Below are 22,458 nucleotides of genomic sequence, written 5' to 3' on the forward strand. Positions count from 1 at the left end.
TCATTGCACCTTCAAATGTTTGTTTCCAGGAGAAGAATATGAGCCTGACATATGTCAGATTTGTCAGGGTATGTTGTGCACATCATCTTCATCTTGCGTTGTTCGAGTGTTGGCGTTTGGCAGGCGAGAATGTTGGCACTGTGTATGGCAAGCTGTATTTTTTGTTTTGCATACTTATGTTTTAGGCCACTGAAGGACTGTTTTAAATGCTCCGGTATTGAACGCAGCACCAGTCTGCAGCTTTATTAAAGTTTCTCTGGAATAATTAAAAATTACAACATGTTTTATATCCTGTAGATTTATGTAATGTCTTGTTAAAGAAAAACATTAATTTTCTCTGCGTGCTCAGATGTTTGTCAATGAAATGGAGAAGACTGAACCATCACTGAAAGAGATGAAAGATGTAGAGTCCGCTTTAAGAGCTCAGCCTATCACAGCCATTAATACTTGGGCAAAGTCTAGGCTAGTAGACTGCCAAACTCAATGGGAGAAACTGAGCAAACAGGTGAGTTCTCCATGTGTTGCTAGTGCTTGCCTATCAATGCAGCTTTTTGTTTCATTGTGTGGTATTGGAGGATGGTGAAGAGGTAAGGCAGTGAAACAGTGGGATGACTTTTTCCACTGTCAAAGTGGCTGAAATCCAACCTGGCCCAGTGAATACTTCAGAAGTGCAAATATGCAAGGGGACAATAATGTGCAACAGTAGTTTTGTTTGAATATGTGCACTTCTCGGTACCTAAGAGTTCACTGTGCTCCTTCCAGTTTAACTGCTTGCTACTAAAAATTAATTCATTCACTTTGCCCCATGCTGCTCTTCCTGGTGTTGGTGGGAGGGGCACATCTGACCTTTTTGTTCTGTTATTCCTGAAATCTGGAATATTCTTCTAGCTCCGTGTAATTTCTGCCTGCTTCCAAGCAGCTTTGAAAAATAAATGGCTATAAATAGACTACCTCTTCAGTCTGGTGTGTTTGATTGTTTCTTTTGGGTGGAAGCAGAAACTTACTTTTGGGTCTGCAGAAACATAATTCTTCAGTTGATCTGCCTGGTGAGGATTTGTGTTGGAGAACCCTGCTCTTGATATAGAATCCAGATTGCCTGGGCTGTGGAAAGAAAGGAGGCCTGAAGGGTGCTTTAGTGCTCAGCATAAAGATATATCTAACTATATGATATTTGCAATCCGAAGAGGGTCGTGGTTTTTCCTTTTCTCCTTTTCCTTTTCCTTTTCTCCTTTTCCTTTTCTCCTTTTCCTTTTCTCCTTTTCCTTTTCTCCTTTTCCTTTTCTCCTTTTCCTTTTCTCCTTTTCCTTTTCTCCTTTTCCTTTTCTCCTTTTCCTTTTCTCCTTTTCCTTTTCTCCTTTTCCTTTTCTCCTTTTCCTTTTCTCCTTTTCCTTTTCTCCTTTTCCTTTTCTCCTTTTCCTTTTCTCCTTTTCCTTTTCTCCTTTTCCTTTTCTCCTTTTCCTTTTCTCCTTTTCCTTTTCTCCTTTTCCTTTTCTCCTTTTCCTTTTCTCCTTTTCCTTTTCTCCTTTTCCTTTTCTCCTTTTCCTTTTCTCCTTTTCCTTTTCTCCTTTTCCTTTTCTCCTTTTCCTTTTCTCCTTTTCCTTTTCTCCTTTTCCTTTTCTCCTTTTCCTTTTCTCCTTTTCCTTTTCTCCTTTTCCTTTTCTCCTTTTCCTTTTCTCCTTTTCCTTTTCTCCTTTTCCTTTTCTCCTTTTCCCTTTCCCTTTCCTCTTTTTTTTTTTTTTTTTCTGTCTGTTATTTTCTAGGGTTTCTTACATGTAATGAAAAAAAAAAAAAGGACATTTTCCTCATTTCCTCACTTTCAGATTTTGTTGATCTGCTAAAAAAGGATCATGAGTTTGTGTGCATGTATGAAAGTAAAAGCATTTTGTTAATTAAAAAGGCCTGAAAATGTTTTGGTAGTAAAATGTTGTAACAAAGGCTTGTGGTTTTTCACATATACAAGGACATCTAAGTAATAAAACTTCTGTCTTTCTCCACCTTGGATTCTAGATCATTAGTCAGAAAAATCGCCTGTCTGAAAGTCAGGAAAAAGCTGTAAATCTGAAGAAGGATTTGGCAGAGATGCAAGAATGGATGACCCAAGCTGAAGAAGAATATTTAGAGAAAGATTTTGAATACAAGTCCCCTGAAGAACTAGAGAATGCGGTGGAGGAAATGAAGGTCAGGAATAGCAGGTCATTGTAGAGACCTGATTAAAGAGAATCAAAACTTAATGGCTCTGGGGGTTGACCTTTTGTGGAATTATTATCCTCATGGAAAGGAGCTCAGGTCATGACAAGATTAGTGGTATTTTTCAGGTTTGCTTTGTGAAATTTTTATTTTTAAAGCACAAACTATAAAAGCAGATGTTCTATTTGGCCATGAGGGGTAGGGATTTCTTAATGAATAGCAGCTTGCCCAGCCGTTGAGCCAGGCTGGCTATATATAACATATTAAACACTAAGAATATGGAAACTCATTGCAGCTGATGAAATCTGAGAAAGAAAGAAAGAAAGAAAGAAAGAAAAGCTGTCATTATACCTGTCTAAATTAGTGTTTGTGACAACATTCTTCTGCTTCTAGCTCTTGAGCTTCAGTTTCTTGTCTCTGAGATATAGTAACTCCACATTTAGAAACACAGTTTGAAATGATTCTGCTATAAGATTATCTTGTGTTCCTCTTCTCTTGCAAACAGTGATGCTGGCCCCTGCTTCTCTAATTTTGGGGCTGGTGGCCAAAAAAAATTGAGAGGAAGAAATTATATTTTTGTCTCATTATAAATTACCAGTTGAATAGATAATTTTCTCAGAGGTATGTACAGCATAAACAATAACCTCCCTGCTTTGAAATCTGAGAGTTCAACCATATCTTCACAAATGTTTTGACTTGTACGCACATTATTTAAATGAGTATCCACTACACTGTTATTCAGTGGAGCAAAAAATAATCTTTTTCTCCCTTACAAGTGCTTTGACAAATCTGTTTGAAGTTTTGAATTGTTCTTGTTGAAGGGGCTTTCTGAAGCAGTCTTTAACAAGTGTTTTAATATATTCATGTCCTTTGAAGCCATTTGAGATCACATAGTCTGACAGCCTGCTGAACACAAGCCAAGAAAAGAACGAACCCTCTTTTCACTGGCAAATCTGGTAGACTTCAAGCACATTTACCTTTGTTAAATCCAGATTAAATTCTGTACTTTTTATTTTGGCACATATGTCAGTGAGCCAGTAAACCTACTGTAACACTTGCATATCCTCTTGCATTTGCAGTAAGATTGTTATGAATGGGACGATGTTTAGTACTGGAAAAGAACACTCTCTATATGTTTGACCAGGAGCATTTTTGCATAGTGTTTTGAAAAACTTTTGAGCTTGCCTAATTCTGCTCTCATTTGAATGTAGTGAAACTCCTGCTGATGCTTGAAGGAGTAGGTTTAAGTTGAAGTTTCGTGTATTTTATAATCCTGCCCTAAAATAATGTGTTCTGTAGATTTTTTGTTCTTTGCCCTTCCATTAATTGGCATTTTTAAATTGCCTTGTGTTTAGAACACAAACAATATGTGCAACAATAATGCTGTCATGTACTGAGTCCTACCATAAAGTGCAGTGCCTGATATATCAGAGGTACTACAACTCCATAAAACTGTCCTTGAGATCTGTAAAGAAAGAAATACAGGACACTCTCTATTTCTGGAGCCTTCTAGTTGTGTCAACAGAGAGGGGCTTGAATTGGTCTGCATGATCTGTGTTCCAGCTATCCTGCTTTCTGAATTCTGGTTAGGGCAAAATCAGACAGTTTATAATGTAATTTCTTCAGGCCTATGTGTTTGGAGTTGTACTGTGCTTATTCTCTATATTTGTTACCAAGCTCCTCTGAATGTAGTTGAGTTGAAGAAATTCTTCTCATTGTCTTTTTTGCCTGTTCCTTTAGTACACCCAACAGCTGTGGGAGAGCTCCCAACTTGGTAGTTGCACATGTCCCTGGTAGTTATGTTGTTTTTCCTGGATAACTCTGGGGGATAGTTACCAAGCTCTGAGACTCATAACTTCTGTAAATTCACCCTACTTTTTTCCTCCCTGAGATGCTTATTTTTAGCAAGCCTCTGCATTTTTTTTTTTTTGCGTATCTGTATGCTAGCATATAAATAGCACTGAACTTAGTATTTTTTTGCTTTGAGTTATCTGTTTTTAATGAACCATAAATGGTAGATATGTCTGCATGTTTAATAAAATACAATTTGTCAACACTTACTAACATAATCTGAATCCCATGGAAGTTAGTGCCATATTTTGTTGTGCTCAGATCCAAGAATATTTTGGCAGCAACACTTTCAAGGCTGAACTGCTGATTTTTGGGTTGAATGGTGAATAGCTGACCGTATGGCAATTGATGGCTGATCATGTAATATGCTTCTTTGGTCAGAGAGCGAAGGAGGATGTGTTGCAGAAAGAGGTGCGGGTGAAGATTCTCAAAGACAACATCAAGATGTTGGCTGCCAAGGTGCCGTCTAGTGGTCACGACCTGGCGACCGAGCTGAATGTTGTGCTGGAGAACTATCAGCTACTGTGCAATCGGATCCGGGGGAAGTGCCACACTTTGGAGGTAAGAACAACAGCTCTTAGCTTAATAAAATTAAGCCAAGTGGCATAAGAGGAATGGAGGAGGACACTGAATATGTCCATTCCAAGGTTACTTTCTCTTGAGATGACATTCTTGGAATCCATGAGACACTGTCTAACTTTGCTTTTATATACTGAATTGTAATAAACACTTGTGTAAATAGTTAACATTGTGTCTCTTCTCTGTTATCCATTTGTGCATCTTCCAAAATAACAAAACCAAACTTCTCAGAGATTAAATGTTGAAATAAATGTTACTTAGAATACGATTGTAGTTTGGGGTAGGTTGTGTCCTATGTTTCAAGAGGAGTGGATTCATTTTGTTACGTTCTTAAATTGTTACAAGAATCTGGATGTCAGTATTTTGCATACTTCTCTTTATCTTGCTGCTATAGATGCAGGTTTTTCTCTCTAGATCTTACTGTCCTGTGACATATTTTTGAATGTTTTCTACTTGCCTATTTAAAGTGAATGTCCCAGAAACATTATTTCTTTAAGGTGTTCATATGGTATATGAGTTATGCCTGGCATTCTAGGCTAATTTTTTTTTTATTATTATTACTGTTGCTCCTAGGAGGTGTGGTCCTGTTGGATTGAGCTGCTTCAGTATCTTGATTTAGAAACAGCTTGGCTAAACAATCTGGAGGAAAGGGTGCAAATGACAGAAAATCTGCCTGATAAGTTGGATACTGTCAATGATGCTCTTGAGGTATTGTAGTCATTCTGTCAGATTGCTAACTTTTCAGATAGTTCAGTTTTAGAAAAAAAACAAATTCTACCTTTCAAGAGAATACTGAAATATGTGCTGAATATTCTGATTCTTCAAGTTCAATGAACATATTACTCTGAATCTGGAATGGACATTTGTAAGATTCTCCACCAAAAGCTGAGTTTTGCTTTATGTGACTGTGCTGTACATACTACCATGATAAAATGGTCTGTTCTCTCCTGTTCTGTGTAAATCGATTAATTCCTTCCAGCACAATAGTATGAAATCATGTGAAAAGGCGAGAAGTGCTGTGAAGTTTAATTATCTGAAGCAAAATGACCACTGTATTTGCCTTGTGCCATCATGGATGAAGCCATAACTAATTCATGCTTTCACAGCACTCTCAAGACATATGAAGTATAAAACTTCTGTGCATAGATTTCCACCTCTGAGAATGCAGTTATATTCAGTGTATTGACCTTTATAACTTTCTCTGATGTTTAGTCCCTGGAATCAGTCCTGCGTCATCCAGCTGATAATCGAACCCAGATTCGGGAACTTGGGCAGACACTGATTGATGGAGGGATTCTTGATGATATCATCAGTGAAAAATTGGAGGCTTTCAATGCCCGCTATGAGGAATTGAGTCACTTGGTAAGAATTTGAGGGCAGGGTTGAAGTAGACTGGGTTTTTCAGCTCAATGGTCTGAAATGATTCCTGTCAGCTGAATTCATAGCTGCAGGACTGCAATACAGGAAAAGAGGAAAAACCTTCTTTATTTTGTCAACCATTTTTCATTTGGAATAATGTCCTAAGAGCAAGATGCCTTCCCCCCCTCCCCAACTTGAGCCATGTTTTATTTTTCACATTTGCACACCTTTGTGTGCAGGTAATTTGGCAAAAATGCTATTCCAGTCTCAAGTGGGGGACAGTTCAATAACTGAGGTTAATATTCCCTTCCTACTGCCATGAGCACTGGTGAGCTACTAACTAACTGTAAAAAAGAGGAACATGAATAAGTGACATTTTCACTCTTTGAAATAGCTAGGAAGAAAGCACACTGAAATAAGGAACAAAAGGAAAACATTCTTCTCATTCCTCATCTATTATGTTGTCCCCTTCTTCCTCTAATACTTTAGTCTAATCTTTTCTAGATTTAATAAGTAGAGGAAGACTAACTGTATTTCAGATTGGATAGCTTTGTAACTTGTATCTTGGTAATACAGGCCCTTGCCAAATTGTTGGGTGGGAGTTTTTTTTCTCTGTTACTGCCAAAGTGTAGTCATAGAGGGAGGCATTTCAGTTAATCCTCATTACAGTGAGCAACACGAATGTAGTGCCCTCAGCTGGGGGCTATGTGCTGTCTTTTAAGTTAGCATTCACTGTCATTTTTCCTGTTGCAACAGTACTTTATTGCCATATAAAAACTATCTGCTTTGGCAGCTGCAGTGCTGACACACTGGGCTGTTGACAACTTTCCACATCCTTGTGTGTATGTATGCACCCGTCCCTCTGTGCACGTGTTGATAGTGGGGAATTTGTGTTCCCATGCGAGTAGTGACATTTCAGATGAACTTAGAAGTTTTGCTGTTGAATGGAGTGGAAATGGAAGCGAAGGAACTGTGAACCTTTATTTTCACACTGTAACAGAAGGAGTTCATTGTTTTGAAAGAAAATGTGCAAATGTATACATCAAACAACATTGATCTGTAGTGTGTTACAAAGCCCCAGATTCCCACTGAATAGCTAGTTTTTGAAACCGGTATGTTTTAACAGAGTACTTTCTTCCTAAGGTGATTGGAGAGACCTATTTTTGCTATCTTGTATATCTAGCAGCAGGACTCTGCTTCTGTGCCACTGTGTCAGCTGCTGGTATGAACCACAGCAGGCTTCAAAAAGTGCTGCCTTCTAGGGCTCACTTTTGCTCTTGTTAGACAGTCCTCCTGGCACAGGACTGCTTGAGTCTTCCCCACCTCATTTTGAGAAAGTTTAACATACTTTGTGTTGAATTATTGCTCCATCTTCTCTTACCTTTCTGTCCCACTCAGGCAGTGAGCCGGCAGATCGCCTTGGAACAGCAGCTTCAGATGATGCGAGAAACTGACCACATGTTGCAGGTCTTGCAGGAAAACTTAGTGGAGCTGGATAGACAGCTGACGTCTTACCTGACTGACAGGGTAGATGCCTTTCAGATGCCCCAGGAGGCCCAGGTATTCTAGTATAGCTTTTCCATTACAAAACATTTTGAAATATCGCATGATAATGCTCATCCTAGACTTAGTAATTCATGAAAGCTTCATTTCAGTCCTGTGCTGATGTACTAGGTGACATCTTTTGTAATCTGGCTTGTTTTCTTCTTATAAGGAGGTCGTATTGAATAACAATCTTAACAGCTTTCAATTTAGCAAGTTGTCACCAGAGCCAGAATATTTGAAATAAACCTGGTAGTGTTTGACTTTTGCAGAATGGATTTACTTCTGGTGGGTAGTAGGTGGTAAGAAAGTTCCTCTTCTCATCTCTGCAAGCAATTTTGTAACATAATCTTTTACTCTTTCTGTGACATGGCAGAAAATTCAAGCTGAGATTGCAGCTCATGAATCCACCTTAGAGGAGCTCAAGAAAAGTGCCCGTTCTTTTCCTCCTGCTTCTCCTGAATGCAGGTCTCCCCGTGGTGGAACTCAGCTGGATGCTTTGCAGGTAAAAATATGACAGTTGCACTAGGAATTTAAATGTGAAGATCTTCTGGTTTTCAATTACACATTGCTATTGTCAGCCTGTAAATTGCATGGTGCGCTCAACCGAACCTCAGAAGTAAATAATATATGCTTTTACATGCTTTCATTAGGAAACAAGCAGCCCTATATGAATTGAATAAGAAAGTTTGGAAGTCTGTTTTAGTAGAATGGATATTTTGAAGGTGTATGATACAGATTTATAGCTCCCTTGCACCGCAAGTGGAGATAAGGAACAGGTGATGCAATTTGGCATGGCAAGTACTGTTGCCATGTATACTGAGTTGTGGTGTGACAGGTGAGTTAGAATCTGTGGGGAAAGATGCTTTAAATGTTATATTTTGAAGTGCAGATATTAATTTAAAACAATCTTTTAACACAATGTTTGTTAAAACAGAGAAAACTCCGCGAAGTATCTACAAAGTACCAGCTTTTCCAGAAACCAGCTAATTTTGAGCAGCGCATGTTGGATTGCAAGCGGGTGTTGGATGGTGTAAAAGCAGAACTTCATGTCTTGGATGTGAAGGATACTGACCCAGATGTAATCCAAGCTCATCTGGACAGGTGCATGGTAAGTATACAATGTTCTTAACTCATCCTTGGGGGTGTTTCTTTCTTGTGTGATTTTTCTTACTTAAACTCTCTCCTGAGGAAAATTCTTGATGGTACTGTTACAACTCTTTGCAAAGTACCAACAGAATAATTGATAACTAAAAACCTCTAATTCTTCTGAGTGAGACATAAAAGTAGTGGACATAATAGTAGTGGATAGTTGATCACAGGTGTAGTGGAACAGTGGAGTTTTTATTAACTCCCTTCCATGGCTCATCCTGGTTTTACGGAGAAGCATCACTTCAGGGGCAAACTTGCTTGGTTCTGTGAACAAAACAAATACTATACAGAAGATCAAGTACTGATCACAATGTTAACCTTGTTACGTGTGTTGATGTTATGGGGTAAACACTGCTAAATTATTGGGATTTTTTTTGGGGGGGGGGCGGGGTGTGAAAATTAGAACTAGAATAAAATATGGAACATCAGGAGTCTGAAATCTTCTTGGCAGACATTGCTCTTAAACCATAGCTCACAGTTTAAGTGCAACTTGATGGTCAGGTTCCAAAATGAAGATAAATCTGAAAACTTGCACTACAAAATTATCACCAATATATTTGTGTTTTTAGAAACTCTATAAGACCCTCAGTGAAGTGAAATTGGAGGTTGAAACTGTTATCAAGACAGGAAGGCAAATTGTACAGAAACAACAGACAGATAATCCCAAAGGGATGGATGAACAACTGACAGCATTGAAATTTCTTTACAATGACCTGGGAGCACAGGTAAGAAAAACAAATGTACACATGAACATTTGTCTGCATATAAATTCCCTTCTTTGTTGTTTTGATGTTAGATGCTGTTTTAAGTTTGATTCTGAAGCTGATACAGTATAGGCTAGTTGTAACATCCAGGAGCAAACGGTTGAGAGATTAAAGATTACACCTAACAGTCTGGTAGTTGTGCAAGACCCCAGTGCACACAGAGTGTTTCTGAAGGGGATGGAGCCTTGAAGAAAGCAAGGTTCACAGAGTTTTCATCATTCTGGTAGAGCTGCTATTTGTTAAACTCTTGGAGCACTGTTTTACCTTCTCTTGTTTGTAAACCGGCTTGCAAGATAATGAGAAGTTTGAGTCGGTGTAATTTTTTTTTTTTAGGAGGAGTATGATGGTTTCTAATCATAATCCATCTAAAGGGTTGCTCTCAGGATGAAACAGAAAATGCAGGCAAACCTGTATTTCCTGTGAACTGCATTGCATATGTTGATTTGAGTAATTTTCTTAGTAACTGAATAGTTAGTTATCCAAGTGAAGTGTTTAAAAATGGTTAAACCCTTAGGGGACAGGAGGGAAATAGGGAATTAGTTTCCTACCTAAATCAAGACAGAAGTCCAAGTAGACTTATGGCTGTTCAGTGCTCTGTGAATGTAGCTGTGGGTAAATGGCCAGGTTACGTTGTTGGAATATCTTGAAATGGGCTGTAGGAAATATTTTATTGTTGTAAAGTGGAGAACATTCTTGAAGGTGTGGATGCTAGTAGAACCTGTACATGTAAAACTCGGAAAGCAGCAGACAAGAAATTGGGAAAATAGAGAAAGGCAGAGTGGTTTGCAGTCTAATACTAGGATTTTGTTTGTGTCTGAATTTATTTTTTTTAGACCTTCAAAGAGTGGATTGTTTTGAACAAATACGCAAAAACACTAAACTGAGACAGAGGGCAATTTTTCGAAATGTCAATTGATTCTGACTGCTATAGTTGGATTTATTCTGAAGTCTATGCTAAAGTTTGACCAGACTAATTGTGTAGCCAGTGGGAAATAGAATTGATTTATACTGCAGTAAACATAAAATTTCATATTCACTTCACTGAGATGTTTTCAAGGGCACACTAGATTTTCAGTGAAATTTGCCTTTATAGCTTTCTGCTAGCAGGACTTATCAAGACACAAAAAGAACTGAATTTTATCAGTGTGACTGACTGGATTCTATATCCCCCTGAGTTTCAGTGAAAGGATCTTAATAAACAATATTTAAACATTAATTTAATGATTGCTAGCTATAAATATGTTAGTATGCAGGTTTCTTTGTTTCCTTTAAGTTTATAAATGATTTTTTCAGGGTCTTTCCCTAATGCAAGACAGTCTAAAGATGCAATGATTTTAGGTATTTGGGTGGATGTTTTTACTCTCTTAAAGTTGTTTTTGCTTTTAAGGTGACAGAAGGAAAACAAGACCTTGAAAGAGCATGCCAGCTGGCACGCAAAATGAGGAAGGAGGCTGCCTTGTTGTCAGAGTGGCTGGCTACCACGGAGGCTGAGCTCGTGCAGAAGTCCACTTCAGAGAGCTTGCTTTCTGATCTAGATTCAGAAATTGCCTGGGCCAAAGTAAGCATGCTCTACATATCTGTAGAATAAAATTTTAATGTTGTGGCAATACTTTGTAGAAGTGGCTGTGAATTTAAATTCCTGTAACTTGTTCCTAAATCTCTTACATCATGAAATTTTTGTAGGTATGGTAGATCATATTCAGAACCTTACTGAGTCTGGTCTGTTTCATCTCAGCCATCTTGCTTCAAAATTAAATGCCCAGTGAAATATTAAAGATACTACTACATATTTGGTATTAATAGGTATTTGAGTGACTTATTGCATCTCTAACACAGTTCATAAGTATAATATTCGTAATTATCAGCAAATAAAATTTTAGGCTGGGTCAAATATTTTACTAGTAGTGAAACCTGAAAGTTTATTGACTTAAAGAAAAATTGAGATTGTAACTTTTTGTCAAAACAGATTCGTCTTCAAAATTGTGACTTTGCAAAACAAAAAGCTCCTTTAATTCCTTGTTTTCTTTCACCTACAAATTGGAATTTTTCATGGAAGCAAGCAAATGTGTTATAGTTATTCTGAAGCAAAATATCTGTTCTCTCACACTGTAAAAACTTGTATACATAATAGTTGGAATTAGCAAAAAGTGTCGGTTAATACTGATCTTTCTACTAATTGTTTTCTGTAACCTTCTACTTTTGGTATAGGTCTGTATACAATCTTAAAACTTGAAAGCTTACAAAATTACAAAACCATCTAATTATAACCTGCATTTCACTAAGGATTAGCAATTAGCACTACACTTCATCTGTGGCAGTATCCCTAAGCTTTCTTCGCACGCAAGCTTGTAAATACTTACTGAAGTATGCTTACTATACATTTGTAAGCAATGCAAATAGTTCATGAACTCTTATGTGGCACCACCAGGAGGACAAACCCTTGATGCTGGGTGCAAATTTGTCCTTCCTCTCTTAAGGTTTTCTAGAGGCAATTTTAAAATGTTAGTAATTTGAATATTGTGATTAACTGCATTCTTCCACACACTCTGTGCTGACATCAAAGAGCTTTCTAAATAGCCAGATGTTATAAAAAATAATAGGTGGTCTTGTATAACAAGAGGTCCTAATTTCCATGTGGAAACCATATGCTGATATTCAAGAGGTGACATATTACCTAATTTGTATGTTGGTATGCATTCTTCCAAAGAGGGTGGTTTTTGTTTTGTTTTGGTGTTTGTTTGTTTGTTTTTTTTGTTTGTTTTTTTTAGATTAAAATAACATTTAAAGTCAGATACGACTTGGAAAAAATATTAGAACTAAAAATACATATATTTACATATCTACATGTAAGTAATATAACAATAGCTTCTGTAATATGTAGCAAGTGAATTGAATGTATGCAGTAATGAGTGATGGTTGTTTTCAAAAAAACGCACTCAATCATGGCCTACCACTTTTCTCATTGTAGCCAGCTATAAAAGTAGTTTAGTCAGAAAAGATTGAGAGAAATCCAAAGTGTCTCTTGAAAAGTGTGTTCTCTGTGGTGCTTCGCAGAGAAGAGAATCTTTTAGAATTCAATGTATATTGTGATGTGTTGCATTTACTTTATCTACATAATGAAAAGGAACTATGAAGATATTATAAAACAACAAAACAAAAGGTCTCAAGCTAAGTTATTCAGGACACCCACATGCACTGTGCTCTTACCCACTCTCAAAAAAAAAAAAAGTTGGTCACTGTCTACAGAGTATAAACAGCAGGTGATTCTACTTGGCTTGATTTTTCTCAGGTGCAGATCATCTATGATGCTATTTGTTTCCTGTGAGGGGAAAAATTCTCCCTTGCCCTTGTGACTGCAAGCAGTGTGCAGTGGTAATGGCTCCTCTTGTTTCAGAATGTGCTGAGGGAACTGGAGAGGAGGAAAGCTGATCTGAAGAGCATCACAGAAAGCTGTACTGCGCTCCAGGCTCTGGTGGAAGGGAGCGAGACTTCCCTGGAGGAGAAGCTGTGTGTCCTTAATGCTGGTTGGAGCAGAGTTCGGACCTGGACCGAGGACTGGTGTGACACCTTGTTGGTAAGCTGCACATGTGAGAGGTGATTTTCCCTCCACACCCTTGGAGCAGTTGCATTTTACTTGTTTTACTTCACTGTGATGGGAGCTTCCATGGTGCCTCATGGACTTAAAGGAATGTAGGATGGATATCTGGTTACTCTGCAGATGGAGCAGTGAGTCATGAAGTTATACACAATGAGGAAGGTTGGAAACTGTTTTGCAAGTGTTTTAGATGTGCTGATAGGCATTGGTGCCATGGTCTTGGTATTAGTGGCTATCGCTCTGTGAGTAGGAGATCAAAATGCAGAATCTGGGTGTGAGAGTGGTGAAACTACTCAGTGGTGAAATATCTCAGCAGATAGTTAACTTTAACTAGTGGGAATAACCTGCTTAGTTGTAGAGAGTAAAACTTCTTCCCTGTTAATGTTTCATCGTTTTTGCTACACCAGTAGTGCCAGCCTTTTGTGTCCATTTGTTATTTAGCTCTAATACAATTTTTGTTACCGTAGTGCATATAAATAAGTTTCTAAGCTATCCTGAAAGGGGACATCTACCACTGCACATAGAATGAGTGGGTTATGGGGCAGCAAGGCATTCATAAAACTGCTAGTGGATTTACTCATTAACTGGTAGTAGCTGATTTTGCCAGATTAAAATGAGGGGGGAAAAAACCCCATCTGGTTATGGAAATGCCATTTTTTTTCGTAACAGGTTAATTAGAGCCCAGAATTTGGTTCTTGTGTTTTCTGTGTAACTTTGTATAAGCTCATTAATTTATTGATGTAAGTAGAAAACAAAAGCAACAAGCCTGAAAAGATTGGTTTCCATGAGGTTGCTGTGTGTACTGATCTTTATTCAGCCTGAAAGAAACCTCTGTGCCAGCTCCAGCATGAGCAGAGCTTTTTTGTGTGGATAGATTTCCTCGAGAGCCAGATGATGGTTGTTCAATGGACGATTGACAACTTCCTCCTGGTGTTCAGCAAAGCACTTGGGGCCCTTTGTCAACCTGTTGTACTTTCAGACAGTGATAACTGCAAGTGTTTATGTCAACTCAGAGTTGAGGCCAACAACATCTCTTTGGCTGAGCAAATGGTACACTAAGCGTTTTACACAGCCTAAAGCTGCAAGTTTTGCTAAATGAGCATGAAACAGCCTACAGTTGGTGCTAGTCTCAGACTGATGTTTTCAGATAGTTATTTCTGTGTTGTTCAGCTAGTTATGATAATTCACCTTCAGAAATCCCTGATATGGGCTGAAATTGTGGAAACTTTGGGGTGTTCCTGGATGGTGAGCCCTGTGCGTTCTGTCCAGTGCCCATTGCAGAGATGCAGAGATGCCCATGTTAGGAGTAGTCAGGTAGTTTACCATTATTTGTAAATGCTGTGAGGATGATCCACAACTAAAAACTTCCTAAATTATGTTCATGTCTATTGATGAGTATTGTCCTTGTGCTGACTTTTTTAGGTTAAATTGCTCTTTCTAAGGTGAAGATATAAGATTCTTGATATAGAGCTATCATAGGCCTTCTCTTCTCCTTTTTTTTTTTTTTTTAGTCTAAAAGATCTAAGCTTAGCTGCTCTTTTTTGAGTAAGAAGCTCTGTGCTTAAGCAGGATGGTACTTGTCTGAATTGGATAGATTTGTTTTGTCACACGGAATAATGTGGTGCTTCTGTCTATGGCACCTAGTCTTACAGTTTCTCACTGCATATGAAAGCAGACCTAATCTAGAGTGCAGTGAATTTTCTTAAAAAGAAGAAATATTTTAATCTGTAAAATATCCAACTTGACCATTATAATTTGTAGGTTTTGATGTAATCCCTTTCAGTTAAAGACAAGCAAGCATCAACAACAAAAACTACCAACAACCGCACATAATGCATTCTGTTGAATCTGCTAGTGATAACTGAAAACATTGTGGGTTTTTTTGGTTGACTGTTGTGGTCTGGCTGTAATGTTAGTAATACATTGTCTTTATTTAGTCAGACAAATCACTTCAACTAGTTCTGTTTCCCTTTCTTTGAATTAGGAACAGTAATATTGAAGGGTCTAGGATGAAAATGGCATTCTTTTAAATACTTATTGAAGGTGAAAGGTAGAATCTAATTTTCAGTGTTCCTTTCCGAGGTGGATCCATAACACTCTATTCCATTGATCTTCTTTTGTTTTTTTTTTTAAAACTCATAATAGTGGTTTTGGCAGGTAGTAGTTGTATGTTTTTTGTGTGTATATGTGTTTTTTGTGGGGGTATTTTTCATTTTTGTGTTGGAGTTTTTTGTAGGTTTTTTTTCAGTTTCTCACATTGATACATTTTATTAATCATTTTCCAGAATCATCAAAGCCAGCTGGAAATTTTTGATGAAAATGTTGCCCACATAAGTACCTGGTTATATCAGGCTGAAGCCTTGCTGGATGAGATTGAGAAAAAGTCAGCAAGCAAAAAGGAGGAAACTGTGAAGGTAGGAAATGTTGCTGTGAAGTAACCATTTCTGGATTCTAAATGCAATCAAGTCAGGTTTGCTGCCTGTTTGTGTTGGTTTTTTATTTTTTTTTCTCCTAGGGTAACCATTTTCTTTTTTTTTCTTTTTTTTTTTTTTTCTTTTCTTTTTTTTTTCATTTCTCAGCGCTTAATATCTGAATTAGATGATGTTAGTCTTCGAGTGGATAATGTGCGTGACCAGGCTATCATCCTAATGAATGGTCGGGGAGTGTCATGCCGTGAACTTGTTGAACCCAAACTGTCAGAACTGAACCGTAACTTTGAGAAGGTCTCTCAGCACATCAAAAGTGCCAAGGTGAGGATGAGTGAGCCTCAAAACATGCTTGGAGGGGTCTATGTCAAAATGATGGCAAATGGCTTTAGAGGATAGATCTTTGTGTTAGAATAGCATTTTGCTGCTTTTGATTCTCTTTAAAGTGTAGATATTTATACCTGAAAAATGGGCAGACTGATTTTAGACCAACTGCTTTTTTTACCTGAGTAGCAGGTAGGTGACTTGAGTTGCAAGGGAAAATTTGCAAATAACTTTTTGTTATAAAGATTAAAAAAAATTATATACTGCAGTACATATTTATATGAATTGCTGAACACCACCATAAGCTAATGCGACTGGAGGTTTTTTGTTTGTTTTGAGACCAAAATGCTCGGATTGAATTTTGAAGGTAAAAGCTTGTTAATAGTGTTAGATTAAACAACTCTTGTAATTTTTTTTAATGCTGATATCTGATGGTCCCGCATATGCCTGCTCATGGAGAACTGGCTTAAATCATTAAACACTGTGTGACAATTCACACTAAATTTTTAGCTTGAATGAAGTTTTATTTTGCTTTGCAGATACTTGTTGGACAAGAACGACTTCCTGTCATGTCAGAGCCCCGAGAAGTCAGAGTAGCTTTTCCAGACCTGGAAAAATTTGAGAGTGACATACAGAATATGTTAAAAGTTGTGGAAAAGCATCTGGAGTTCAGTGGGGAAGACGAAAAGGTTTGTGGGCAGTGGAAGAATTAAATAATGGAGTATTTTGTCCATGTGTTACATTTCGCTAGACCTTGGAGGAGAATTCTGAGAATATCTTTTTAAGAAAGTAGTAGAAAATGAAAGGAATTACTAGGTTGTTAGAAACACTGCACAGTTTTCACATAATTTTCCCATATTTGCTGTCTCTTGACTGGTGCATTGAGAGTAATCCGTTGTGCATCAGTCTGCATTTCCATCATGTTTTTATATATTTCAGGTAGTGAACTTTGGTTTCCATTTGTCTTCTCTCTTCTCCTTAAAGTAGCTGTTTATGAGGAATCCTTCCTGTAAAAGTAATAGGGTGCAAGGCTGTTTTTTTTTTTTTTTATATCTAACTGTCTGAACTTATGTTGAAGTGATTAGCTAATGCAGCTGAGGCTCTTCCTATGCATTTGACAATTTTGGGCCTCTAATCTGTTGCATTGGGTAGACATTTTTTCCACTTTAAGGTTAAACTGTTGTGATTATTGAATCACAGTGTATAGGTCAGGCCAGTGGGTACTTGTGAGACGAAGTGCAAGTAAGAGTGTTGTAATAAGAATTTAGAACAAAATGTGTATTTTTCTAGATTCTTATCTAGGGTCTGCTATTTACCTGTGTAAAGCTGTCATATTTTTGTTTGTATCTTGTCCACAAGAGCCTTGTTAGCTACAAAATTGGGTAAAGTCCTGCCAGGCCAACCTATGTGCTTTCCTTTTAAGCTTGTGAAATATAAACTGAGCTGGAAAGCCCAATGTCAGTCTATAGAAAATGACATGTATAGTACAGAAAGCCATTTTTAAAAGGCCTCTGTAGAAGGACTTATTGTTATAGAACATATGCTTCCCTTTGTGCTATATTTATAATTAGTATGTTTTGATTTTTTTTTTTTTTTTTTCCTATTCTGCTCTGAGCTTGCTTATTATTGTCAAGGAATGCTCAGAATAGAAATGGAGCTGAAGTCATAGCATCCTCTCACTGTGGCTGCCTACTGCTGACTCATTGAGTGAGCTTCCTGCAGGCTTCTCTTTCTGAAGTTTGTGGAATGACCAAGTTGGATTTTAGGATTTCATAGCGGTGGAGTAGAATTTCTGCTTGAATTTGTTTGGCTCATGTTTGGATAATAAAACAACAATTCAGTACCATTACTGTTAATATCTGAGCAGGTCATACATTCATTTTGGAAACCGTAGCTGAGCTTTCTGTAAATAATACAGAATTGTGTAATTTTTAGCTGGACCAAGAAAGAGCTCAGATTGAAGAAGTTTTACAGAGAGGAGCGCAGTTGTTACAGCAGCCAATGGAAGACCATAAGAGAGAGAAGATCCGCATACAACTGTTACTTCTGCAGAAAAAGTACAATGGTGTGCAGGTATGATTATGGTATTTACTGTAGTTAAAGCTCACATTTGCAGTTTTCCCTTTAGTATCCCACTTACAACCAGGTTATGACTTTTTTAGTGTACAAGATTTTCTGGGGAACAGGCAAATGTGTATACACAAAGCCTGACTCTCTGAATATTTGCAATTCCAAAATACAAATTTTGTCATTCCAGAGTTTTAGGGGAGTGGTTTTGATTTTTTTTTTTAAAGTCCTTTTCACCCTAAATGTATTTACACAGATGGGTGCTGACAACTGGTCATTTGCTTCACTTGTCCTCACTGGCCTTCCAGCAGAGGTTTGTCTCCACCACCAGGCTGTGTGAAGGGTGACTATGTAGGCATATGTACACAAGCATATTAATTGAGTTCTCAGCTAAAGAGTTTGTGTGAATATGTGTCTGCTCCTGAATTCCTATTGCTTCCTAGAGAGGGTGTTATCTGCAATTGAGGACTTTCTAGTATGTTGTGGTGCTTTCATACACGTGCCATATTAAAAATGTTTCTGTGTAGAACAAAGGGGATCTGTATTCTTATATTCCTTTTAGCTCACCTGTTTGAATCATATTAGAGTTTCTAAGGTGAGGTGTAGCTCAAAGGCAGGGTAAGATCCTCAGGCTGGCTTTGATTACATCTTTGCAGATAAATAGAATATAGCTATTAAAAAAATGCATACTATTGCATATTTTGGAATTTTGCTTCTTCAAATGAATCCCTCAAGTATTTTTTTTTTTTTTTTCAAATAAAGAAGACCTATTCTGTTCACTGTTTCCCTCTTCTTATACCATATTTTCCTAATACACTGGATTGTAGGAATGCAGGTCATTTCAAAGGAGGCAGGTGGTAGAACTCTCTCCAGTGTTTTCCCAGTACAAGAAGGAACATGACAGTCTAATGAAGTGGCTGGATGAGGCTGAGCACCGTCTGTCAGGGCTGCAAGGTGTGGAAGATGAACAAAAACTTCAGGTAAATGAGACTTCTTTTTTTGTTTTTCTTAGAGCAAACAGAGTGAATGCTAGGTATGAGCTTTAGAGATTAGTATCTTAGGGTTTTATGGCTGTTCTTTAGACACCTTCATGGAAAGAAGTGTTTTCATAATGACAACATTAATTTTTCATTAGGAAATTATCTATGTATACTAGTTTTGGATTTTTGCATAGTCATCATAGGTCCAAAATATCCTAGTCATGAGGCCCAAGTCTTAGATTGTGATCTGGCCAGTGTTGTTGAATTAGGACAGTTTCTCTTGCCAGTCTCATGTTGGATTATGCTTAGCTGTTTTTGGTACCCTGTCTCAAACAACCTGATTCAATGTCTGTTTAGTGCAGGTGTGAAAAAGGCTAATTTAAGGCTTAAACTCAGTGCCTCTGCATCCTGTGGTCGGGATATTTCAGTAGCTCTGACGCTGCCTTTCACTGCCTCAAGTGCTTAAGGAGTGAAAACTACCCTCATGTGATTGATATTACTGTACACAATGAAGATTAATAAAAATGACAAAGGTTGAAGTATTTCTGATGAGAAGAGTTATGTGTGATAATGTGTGTGTGCAGGTCTTGACAAACAATTTCACAACTGATTTAATAGGATGTCAAAGTCTGATAAAATCTACTGCCAGAAAGCTGTACATCTTAATCATGGAGGGTACAGATAGTCCTAGTTGTTGTGGGTTTTTTTTGTTTGTTTGCTTGTTTGTTTGTTTTTGTTTTGGGTTTTGTGTGTGTTTTGTTTGGGATTTTTGTCTTTTTTTTTTTGTCTTTGTGGTTTAGTGGTTTTATGGGTGTGTGGTGTGGTTTGTTGTTTTGGTTTTTTTTTTTGTTTGTTTTCTTTCTATTTTTCATCCTTCCAAACACTTCGGTCGCATGGTAATTGCATTAATATTTTAGGTAATAACAGAGAGGAACCTTGCGAAGCAGTAAGTAATTTCTTGGACAAGCTTGGGGGCTAGGCAATCTGTCAAGAACTTCTCAGTTTCTGCTTCATAATTAAAACCAATCAGTCTCTTTTTGACTGCTCCGTACCTTTTTAACACAGTACCAATTAACTTGGAGGCACGGGTAAAATGCTCGGGTTCCCTGAGAGACTTGCACCACAAAATGATAAAGTGTTGCTCTTGGTTCCAAGCTGCAGTGCTATGTGGCTTCAGCTGCACATGAGAGCTGCAGACCTATGGCAGATGGTGTGCTCTCCTTGGTCACGTAGGCTATTCCGTATCAGCTATGAAAATAAACCTTTTAAATCTGATAAACTTTTTCAAATTATATCCTCCCATGGTGGCCCTGGGATTTCTTTACCTGTCTGACATCTGATGGCTCTGTTGTTCCCTTGTGGTCACTCCTGGTGTGCGGTGGTACTTGCACATGAGATCCTTGGGACCTGACTTATGCCAGGATATTTGTTTGAAAGAAGTGGGAATCTGTACACATTTAAAGTAAAATAACATGATTCAGTTTTTCTGTTTGACCATCAGCTGGTTTGAGTAAATCAATTACCATACCGAAAAGGAAAACAGCTGCACCTGGGTGGTCCTTTGCTAATGGGAGCAGTCCAGTTGTGCCACAGACTGGTCTTCCTTGTCCCTGTTGTCCCTCACTGCAGGTTGGCTGATCTTCTAAGAAAGACCCTTTGCCTCCTATAAAGCGCTTTTCTGTAGGGATATACTGCAGCTAATCCCTGGCACTGCTGGATCCATTCCTGGATTACTCCGTTTTGGTAACTGGGTGCTGAAAGCAGAGTAACATGCAAATATGGATTACCATAGCAATTACAATAGACTAATGATGGAGAAACATAATCTTTGCTCAGAATTAGTTAAATTGTATAAAATTATCCTTTTACTCTCAGATGCAGTTCCCAGCTTGGCTTTCAGAAAGGGTCCACAGCAGTTTTCATGACTGCTGCATACTTAGAAACTGCTACTTCTGCTTCATGTGCCTGTGCCTCTAGCTTTTTGATAGCTGAGTGGTGAGCCAGCCTAAGTGACCTTATTTTACCCTTATGGCTCATTCTGTCACCTGCTTTACTAGTTGATCTTGAACACCCAAACTGGTATGGGACCATACAATTTCTAAAGCAAGAAATAGTGTTGCCAGATACCATTATCATTTTAGATGATCACAGTTGCTCCAGAATTTTCTTGGAGCTAGTGGACTTGACTGACCCTGATGCTAAAGTTCTTAAACAGAAACTGCCCCTCCCCAGTTTTTGCCATTCTGTTCTGTGCCTGAGCACTCTTCCCTCCCCCTTCTTTAGTCAGTAGAGACTGGAAACCCTGGATGCATCCCTAGGGCCCCCAGACTACCAAGTAGAAAACTGCAGTGCTTTTTGCCCACCGTAGCTCAGGACAGAGAAGCACTAAATGAGTTCTTGACCCAGTGGTGTGCAGCTGGCTCAACCCCTCAGGTTGATGTAAGAAAGTTGCAGGGAGCAGAGGAAGAGAAACTAGGTTTGAAATGAATAAACAAGGAGGGAAAGAAAGATTTCAGCTGCCAAGCTGGGGAGTAGGCTCCAATTAAGGCTTTCTGTAACATATTGTTTATGTTTTTGTAAATGAGTGTGGAGGAGAGGACTTATTTATGGTGCTTGAAAGTAATGTATATCTATATATTGATTTGCTGGAAGTAGCTCGATCATAAATATTGCTCATCATGTATTCTTCTAGGGACTGTGGAGTTAAATGTCTCTGAAATATTGGTAACCCTTCCGCATAGCAGGTACTTCTGACTAACCCTTGTTTTGCCACAAATATGTTAGCTAGAAAAGCCTGCATGAGAAGTTTTTTCCTTCTTTTCCAACCTTGCTTTTTAGTATTTGTCTAAATTGCTCTATTCTGACTTGGCTCAGAATGAGGGAAAGGAGAAATTAAACCTTGAATTGCAGAGGTAATTACTTGACTAAAGTTCCTGAGAGATTTTTCTCAGATTCCAGAAAACTGTTTTGAAGTGAAAATGATAATTTTGCAGATGGTGAATTTGCTGTTGCAGGCACAGTGCAGTTTTTCCTATAAACTGAAAGACAGATATCATCTTGAAGGTTCTTGAAGTATCATTCCTGTAATAAAGAAAACATGTTTGTTTGCCTATTTTGCTTTTTATAGGGAAGATTCTGGGTTACTTAAATGTGAACTATTAGCTACATTGAGCACAAATATGTTGCTTACTGATTGAAGTTATTAACCCAGAAAAACAAATAAAATAGACATTAGATTTTAGCTTTGGAAAACCTTTTCCTGGAAAACTGGCTATGAAATATTTTGCATGTGAGAGAGAAGGGACAAGCAATGGTTAAAAAGCAAGCAAATCTGATCAAAAGGATATTTATCTGCAAAGATGATAAGTAATGTGTGATTATCTGGGATGAAACTGGGCATACACTTTTTGTTAAAATAATCATGTAGTTAAACACGAGAGATAAATTATTTAATTTTATGTCAATTTCTTAAGCAGTAACTGGGAAGCAAGTCAGAGTATCTCCTTGAGTTGAACCCTTGATAGATTTTGTTTCAAAACATATTTCATTATAAAAGAGGAAAGGGGAAGAAAATCTGAATCCAAATTCTGTGCTTAAGAATTTGATTCCCCCCACCCCCCCTTTTTTTTTTT

At 37.9% G+C, this 22,458-nt stretch overlaps 1 protein-coding gene across 5 annotated transcripts in view; it reads left to right on the top strand.

Moving 5' to 3' along the window:
- The window catches only part of UTRN (utrophin), a 369,822-nt gene that overhangs the window by 113,560 nt on the left and 233,804 nt on the right, over positions 1-22,458 (top strand). For 4 of the 5 annotated variants that reach the window (XM_082049170.1, XM_082049169.1, XM_082049171.1 and 1 more), the window contains 16 exons: positions 350-505; positions 2,008-2,178; positions 4,420-4,599; positions 5,191-5,325; positions 5,830-5,979; positions 7,375-7,536; positions 7,895-8,023; positions 8,456-8,629; positions 9,240-9,395; positions 10,822-10,992; positions 12,829-13,008; positions 15,315-15,443; positions 15,609-15,779; positions 16,319-16,468; positions 17,715-17,852; positions 18,674-18,826. In XM_082049170.1, coding sequence (XP_081905296.1) covers positions 350-505; positions 2,008-2,178; positions 4,420-4,599; positions 5,191-5,325; positions 5,830-5,979; positions 7,375-7,536; positions 7,895-8,023; positions 8,456-8,629; positions 9,240-9,395; positions 10,822-10,992; positions 12,829-13,008; positions 15,315-15,443; positions 15,609-15,779; positions 16,319-16,468; positions 17,715-17,852; positions 18,674-18,826 — 2,505 coding nt within the window. Of the gene's footprint in view, positions 1-349; positions 506-2,007; positions 2,179-4,419; positions 4,600-5,190; positions 5,326-5,829; positions 5,980-7,374; positions 7,537-7,894; positions 8,024-8,455; positions 8,630-9,239; positions 9,396-10,821; positions 10,993-12,828; positions 13,009-15,314; positions 15,444-15,608; positions 15,780-16,318; positions 16,469-17,714; positions 17,853-18,673; positions 18,827-22,458 lie in introns of those variants that run through there. The other variant, XM_082049173.1, reaches the window with a different exon arrangement.

Source organism: Streptopelia decaocto (genome assembly GCF_964273445.1).
Source record: "Streptopelia decaocto genome assembly, chromosome: 3".
Lineage (NCBI taxonomy): Eukaryota > Metazoa > Chordata > Aves > Columbiformes > Columbidae > Streptopelia > Streptopelia decaocto.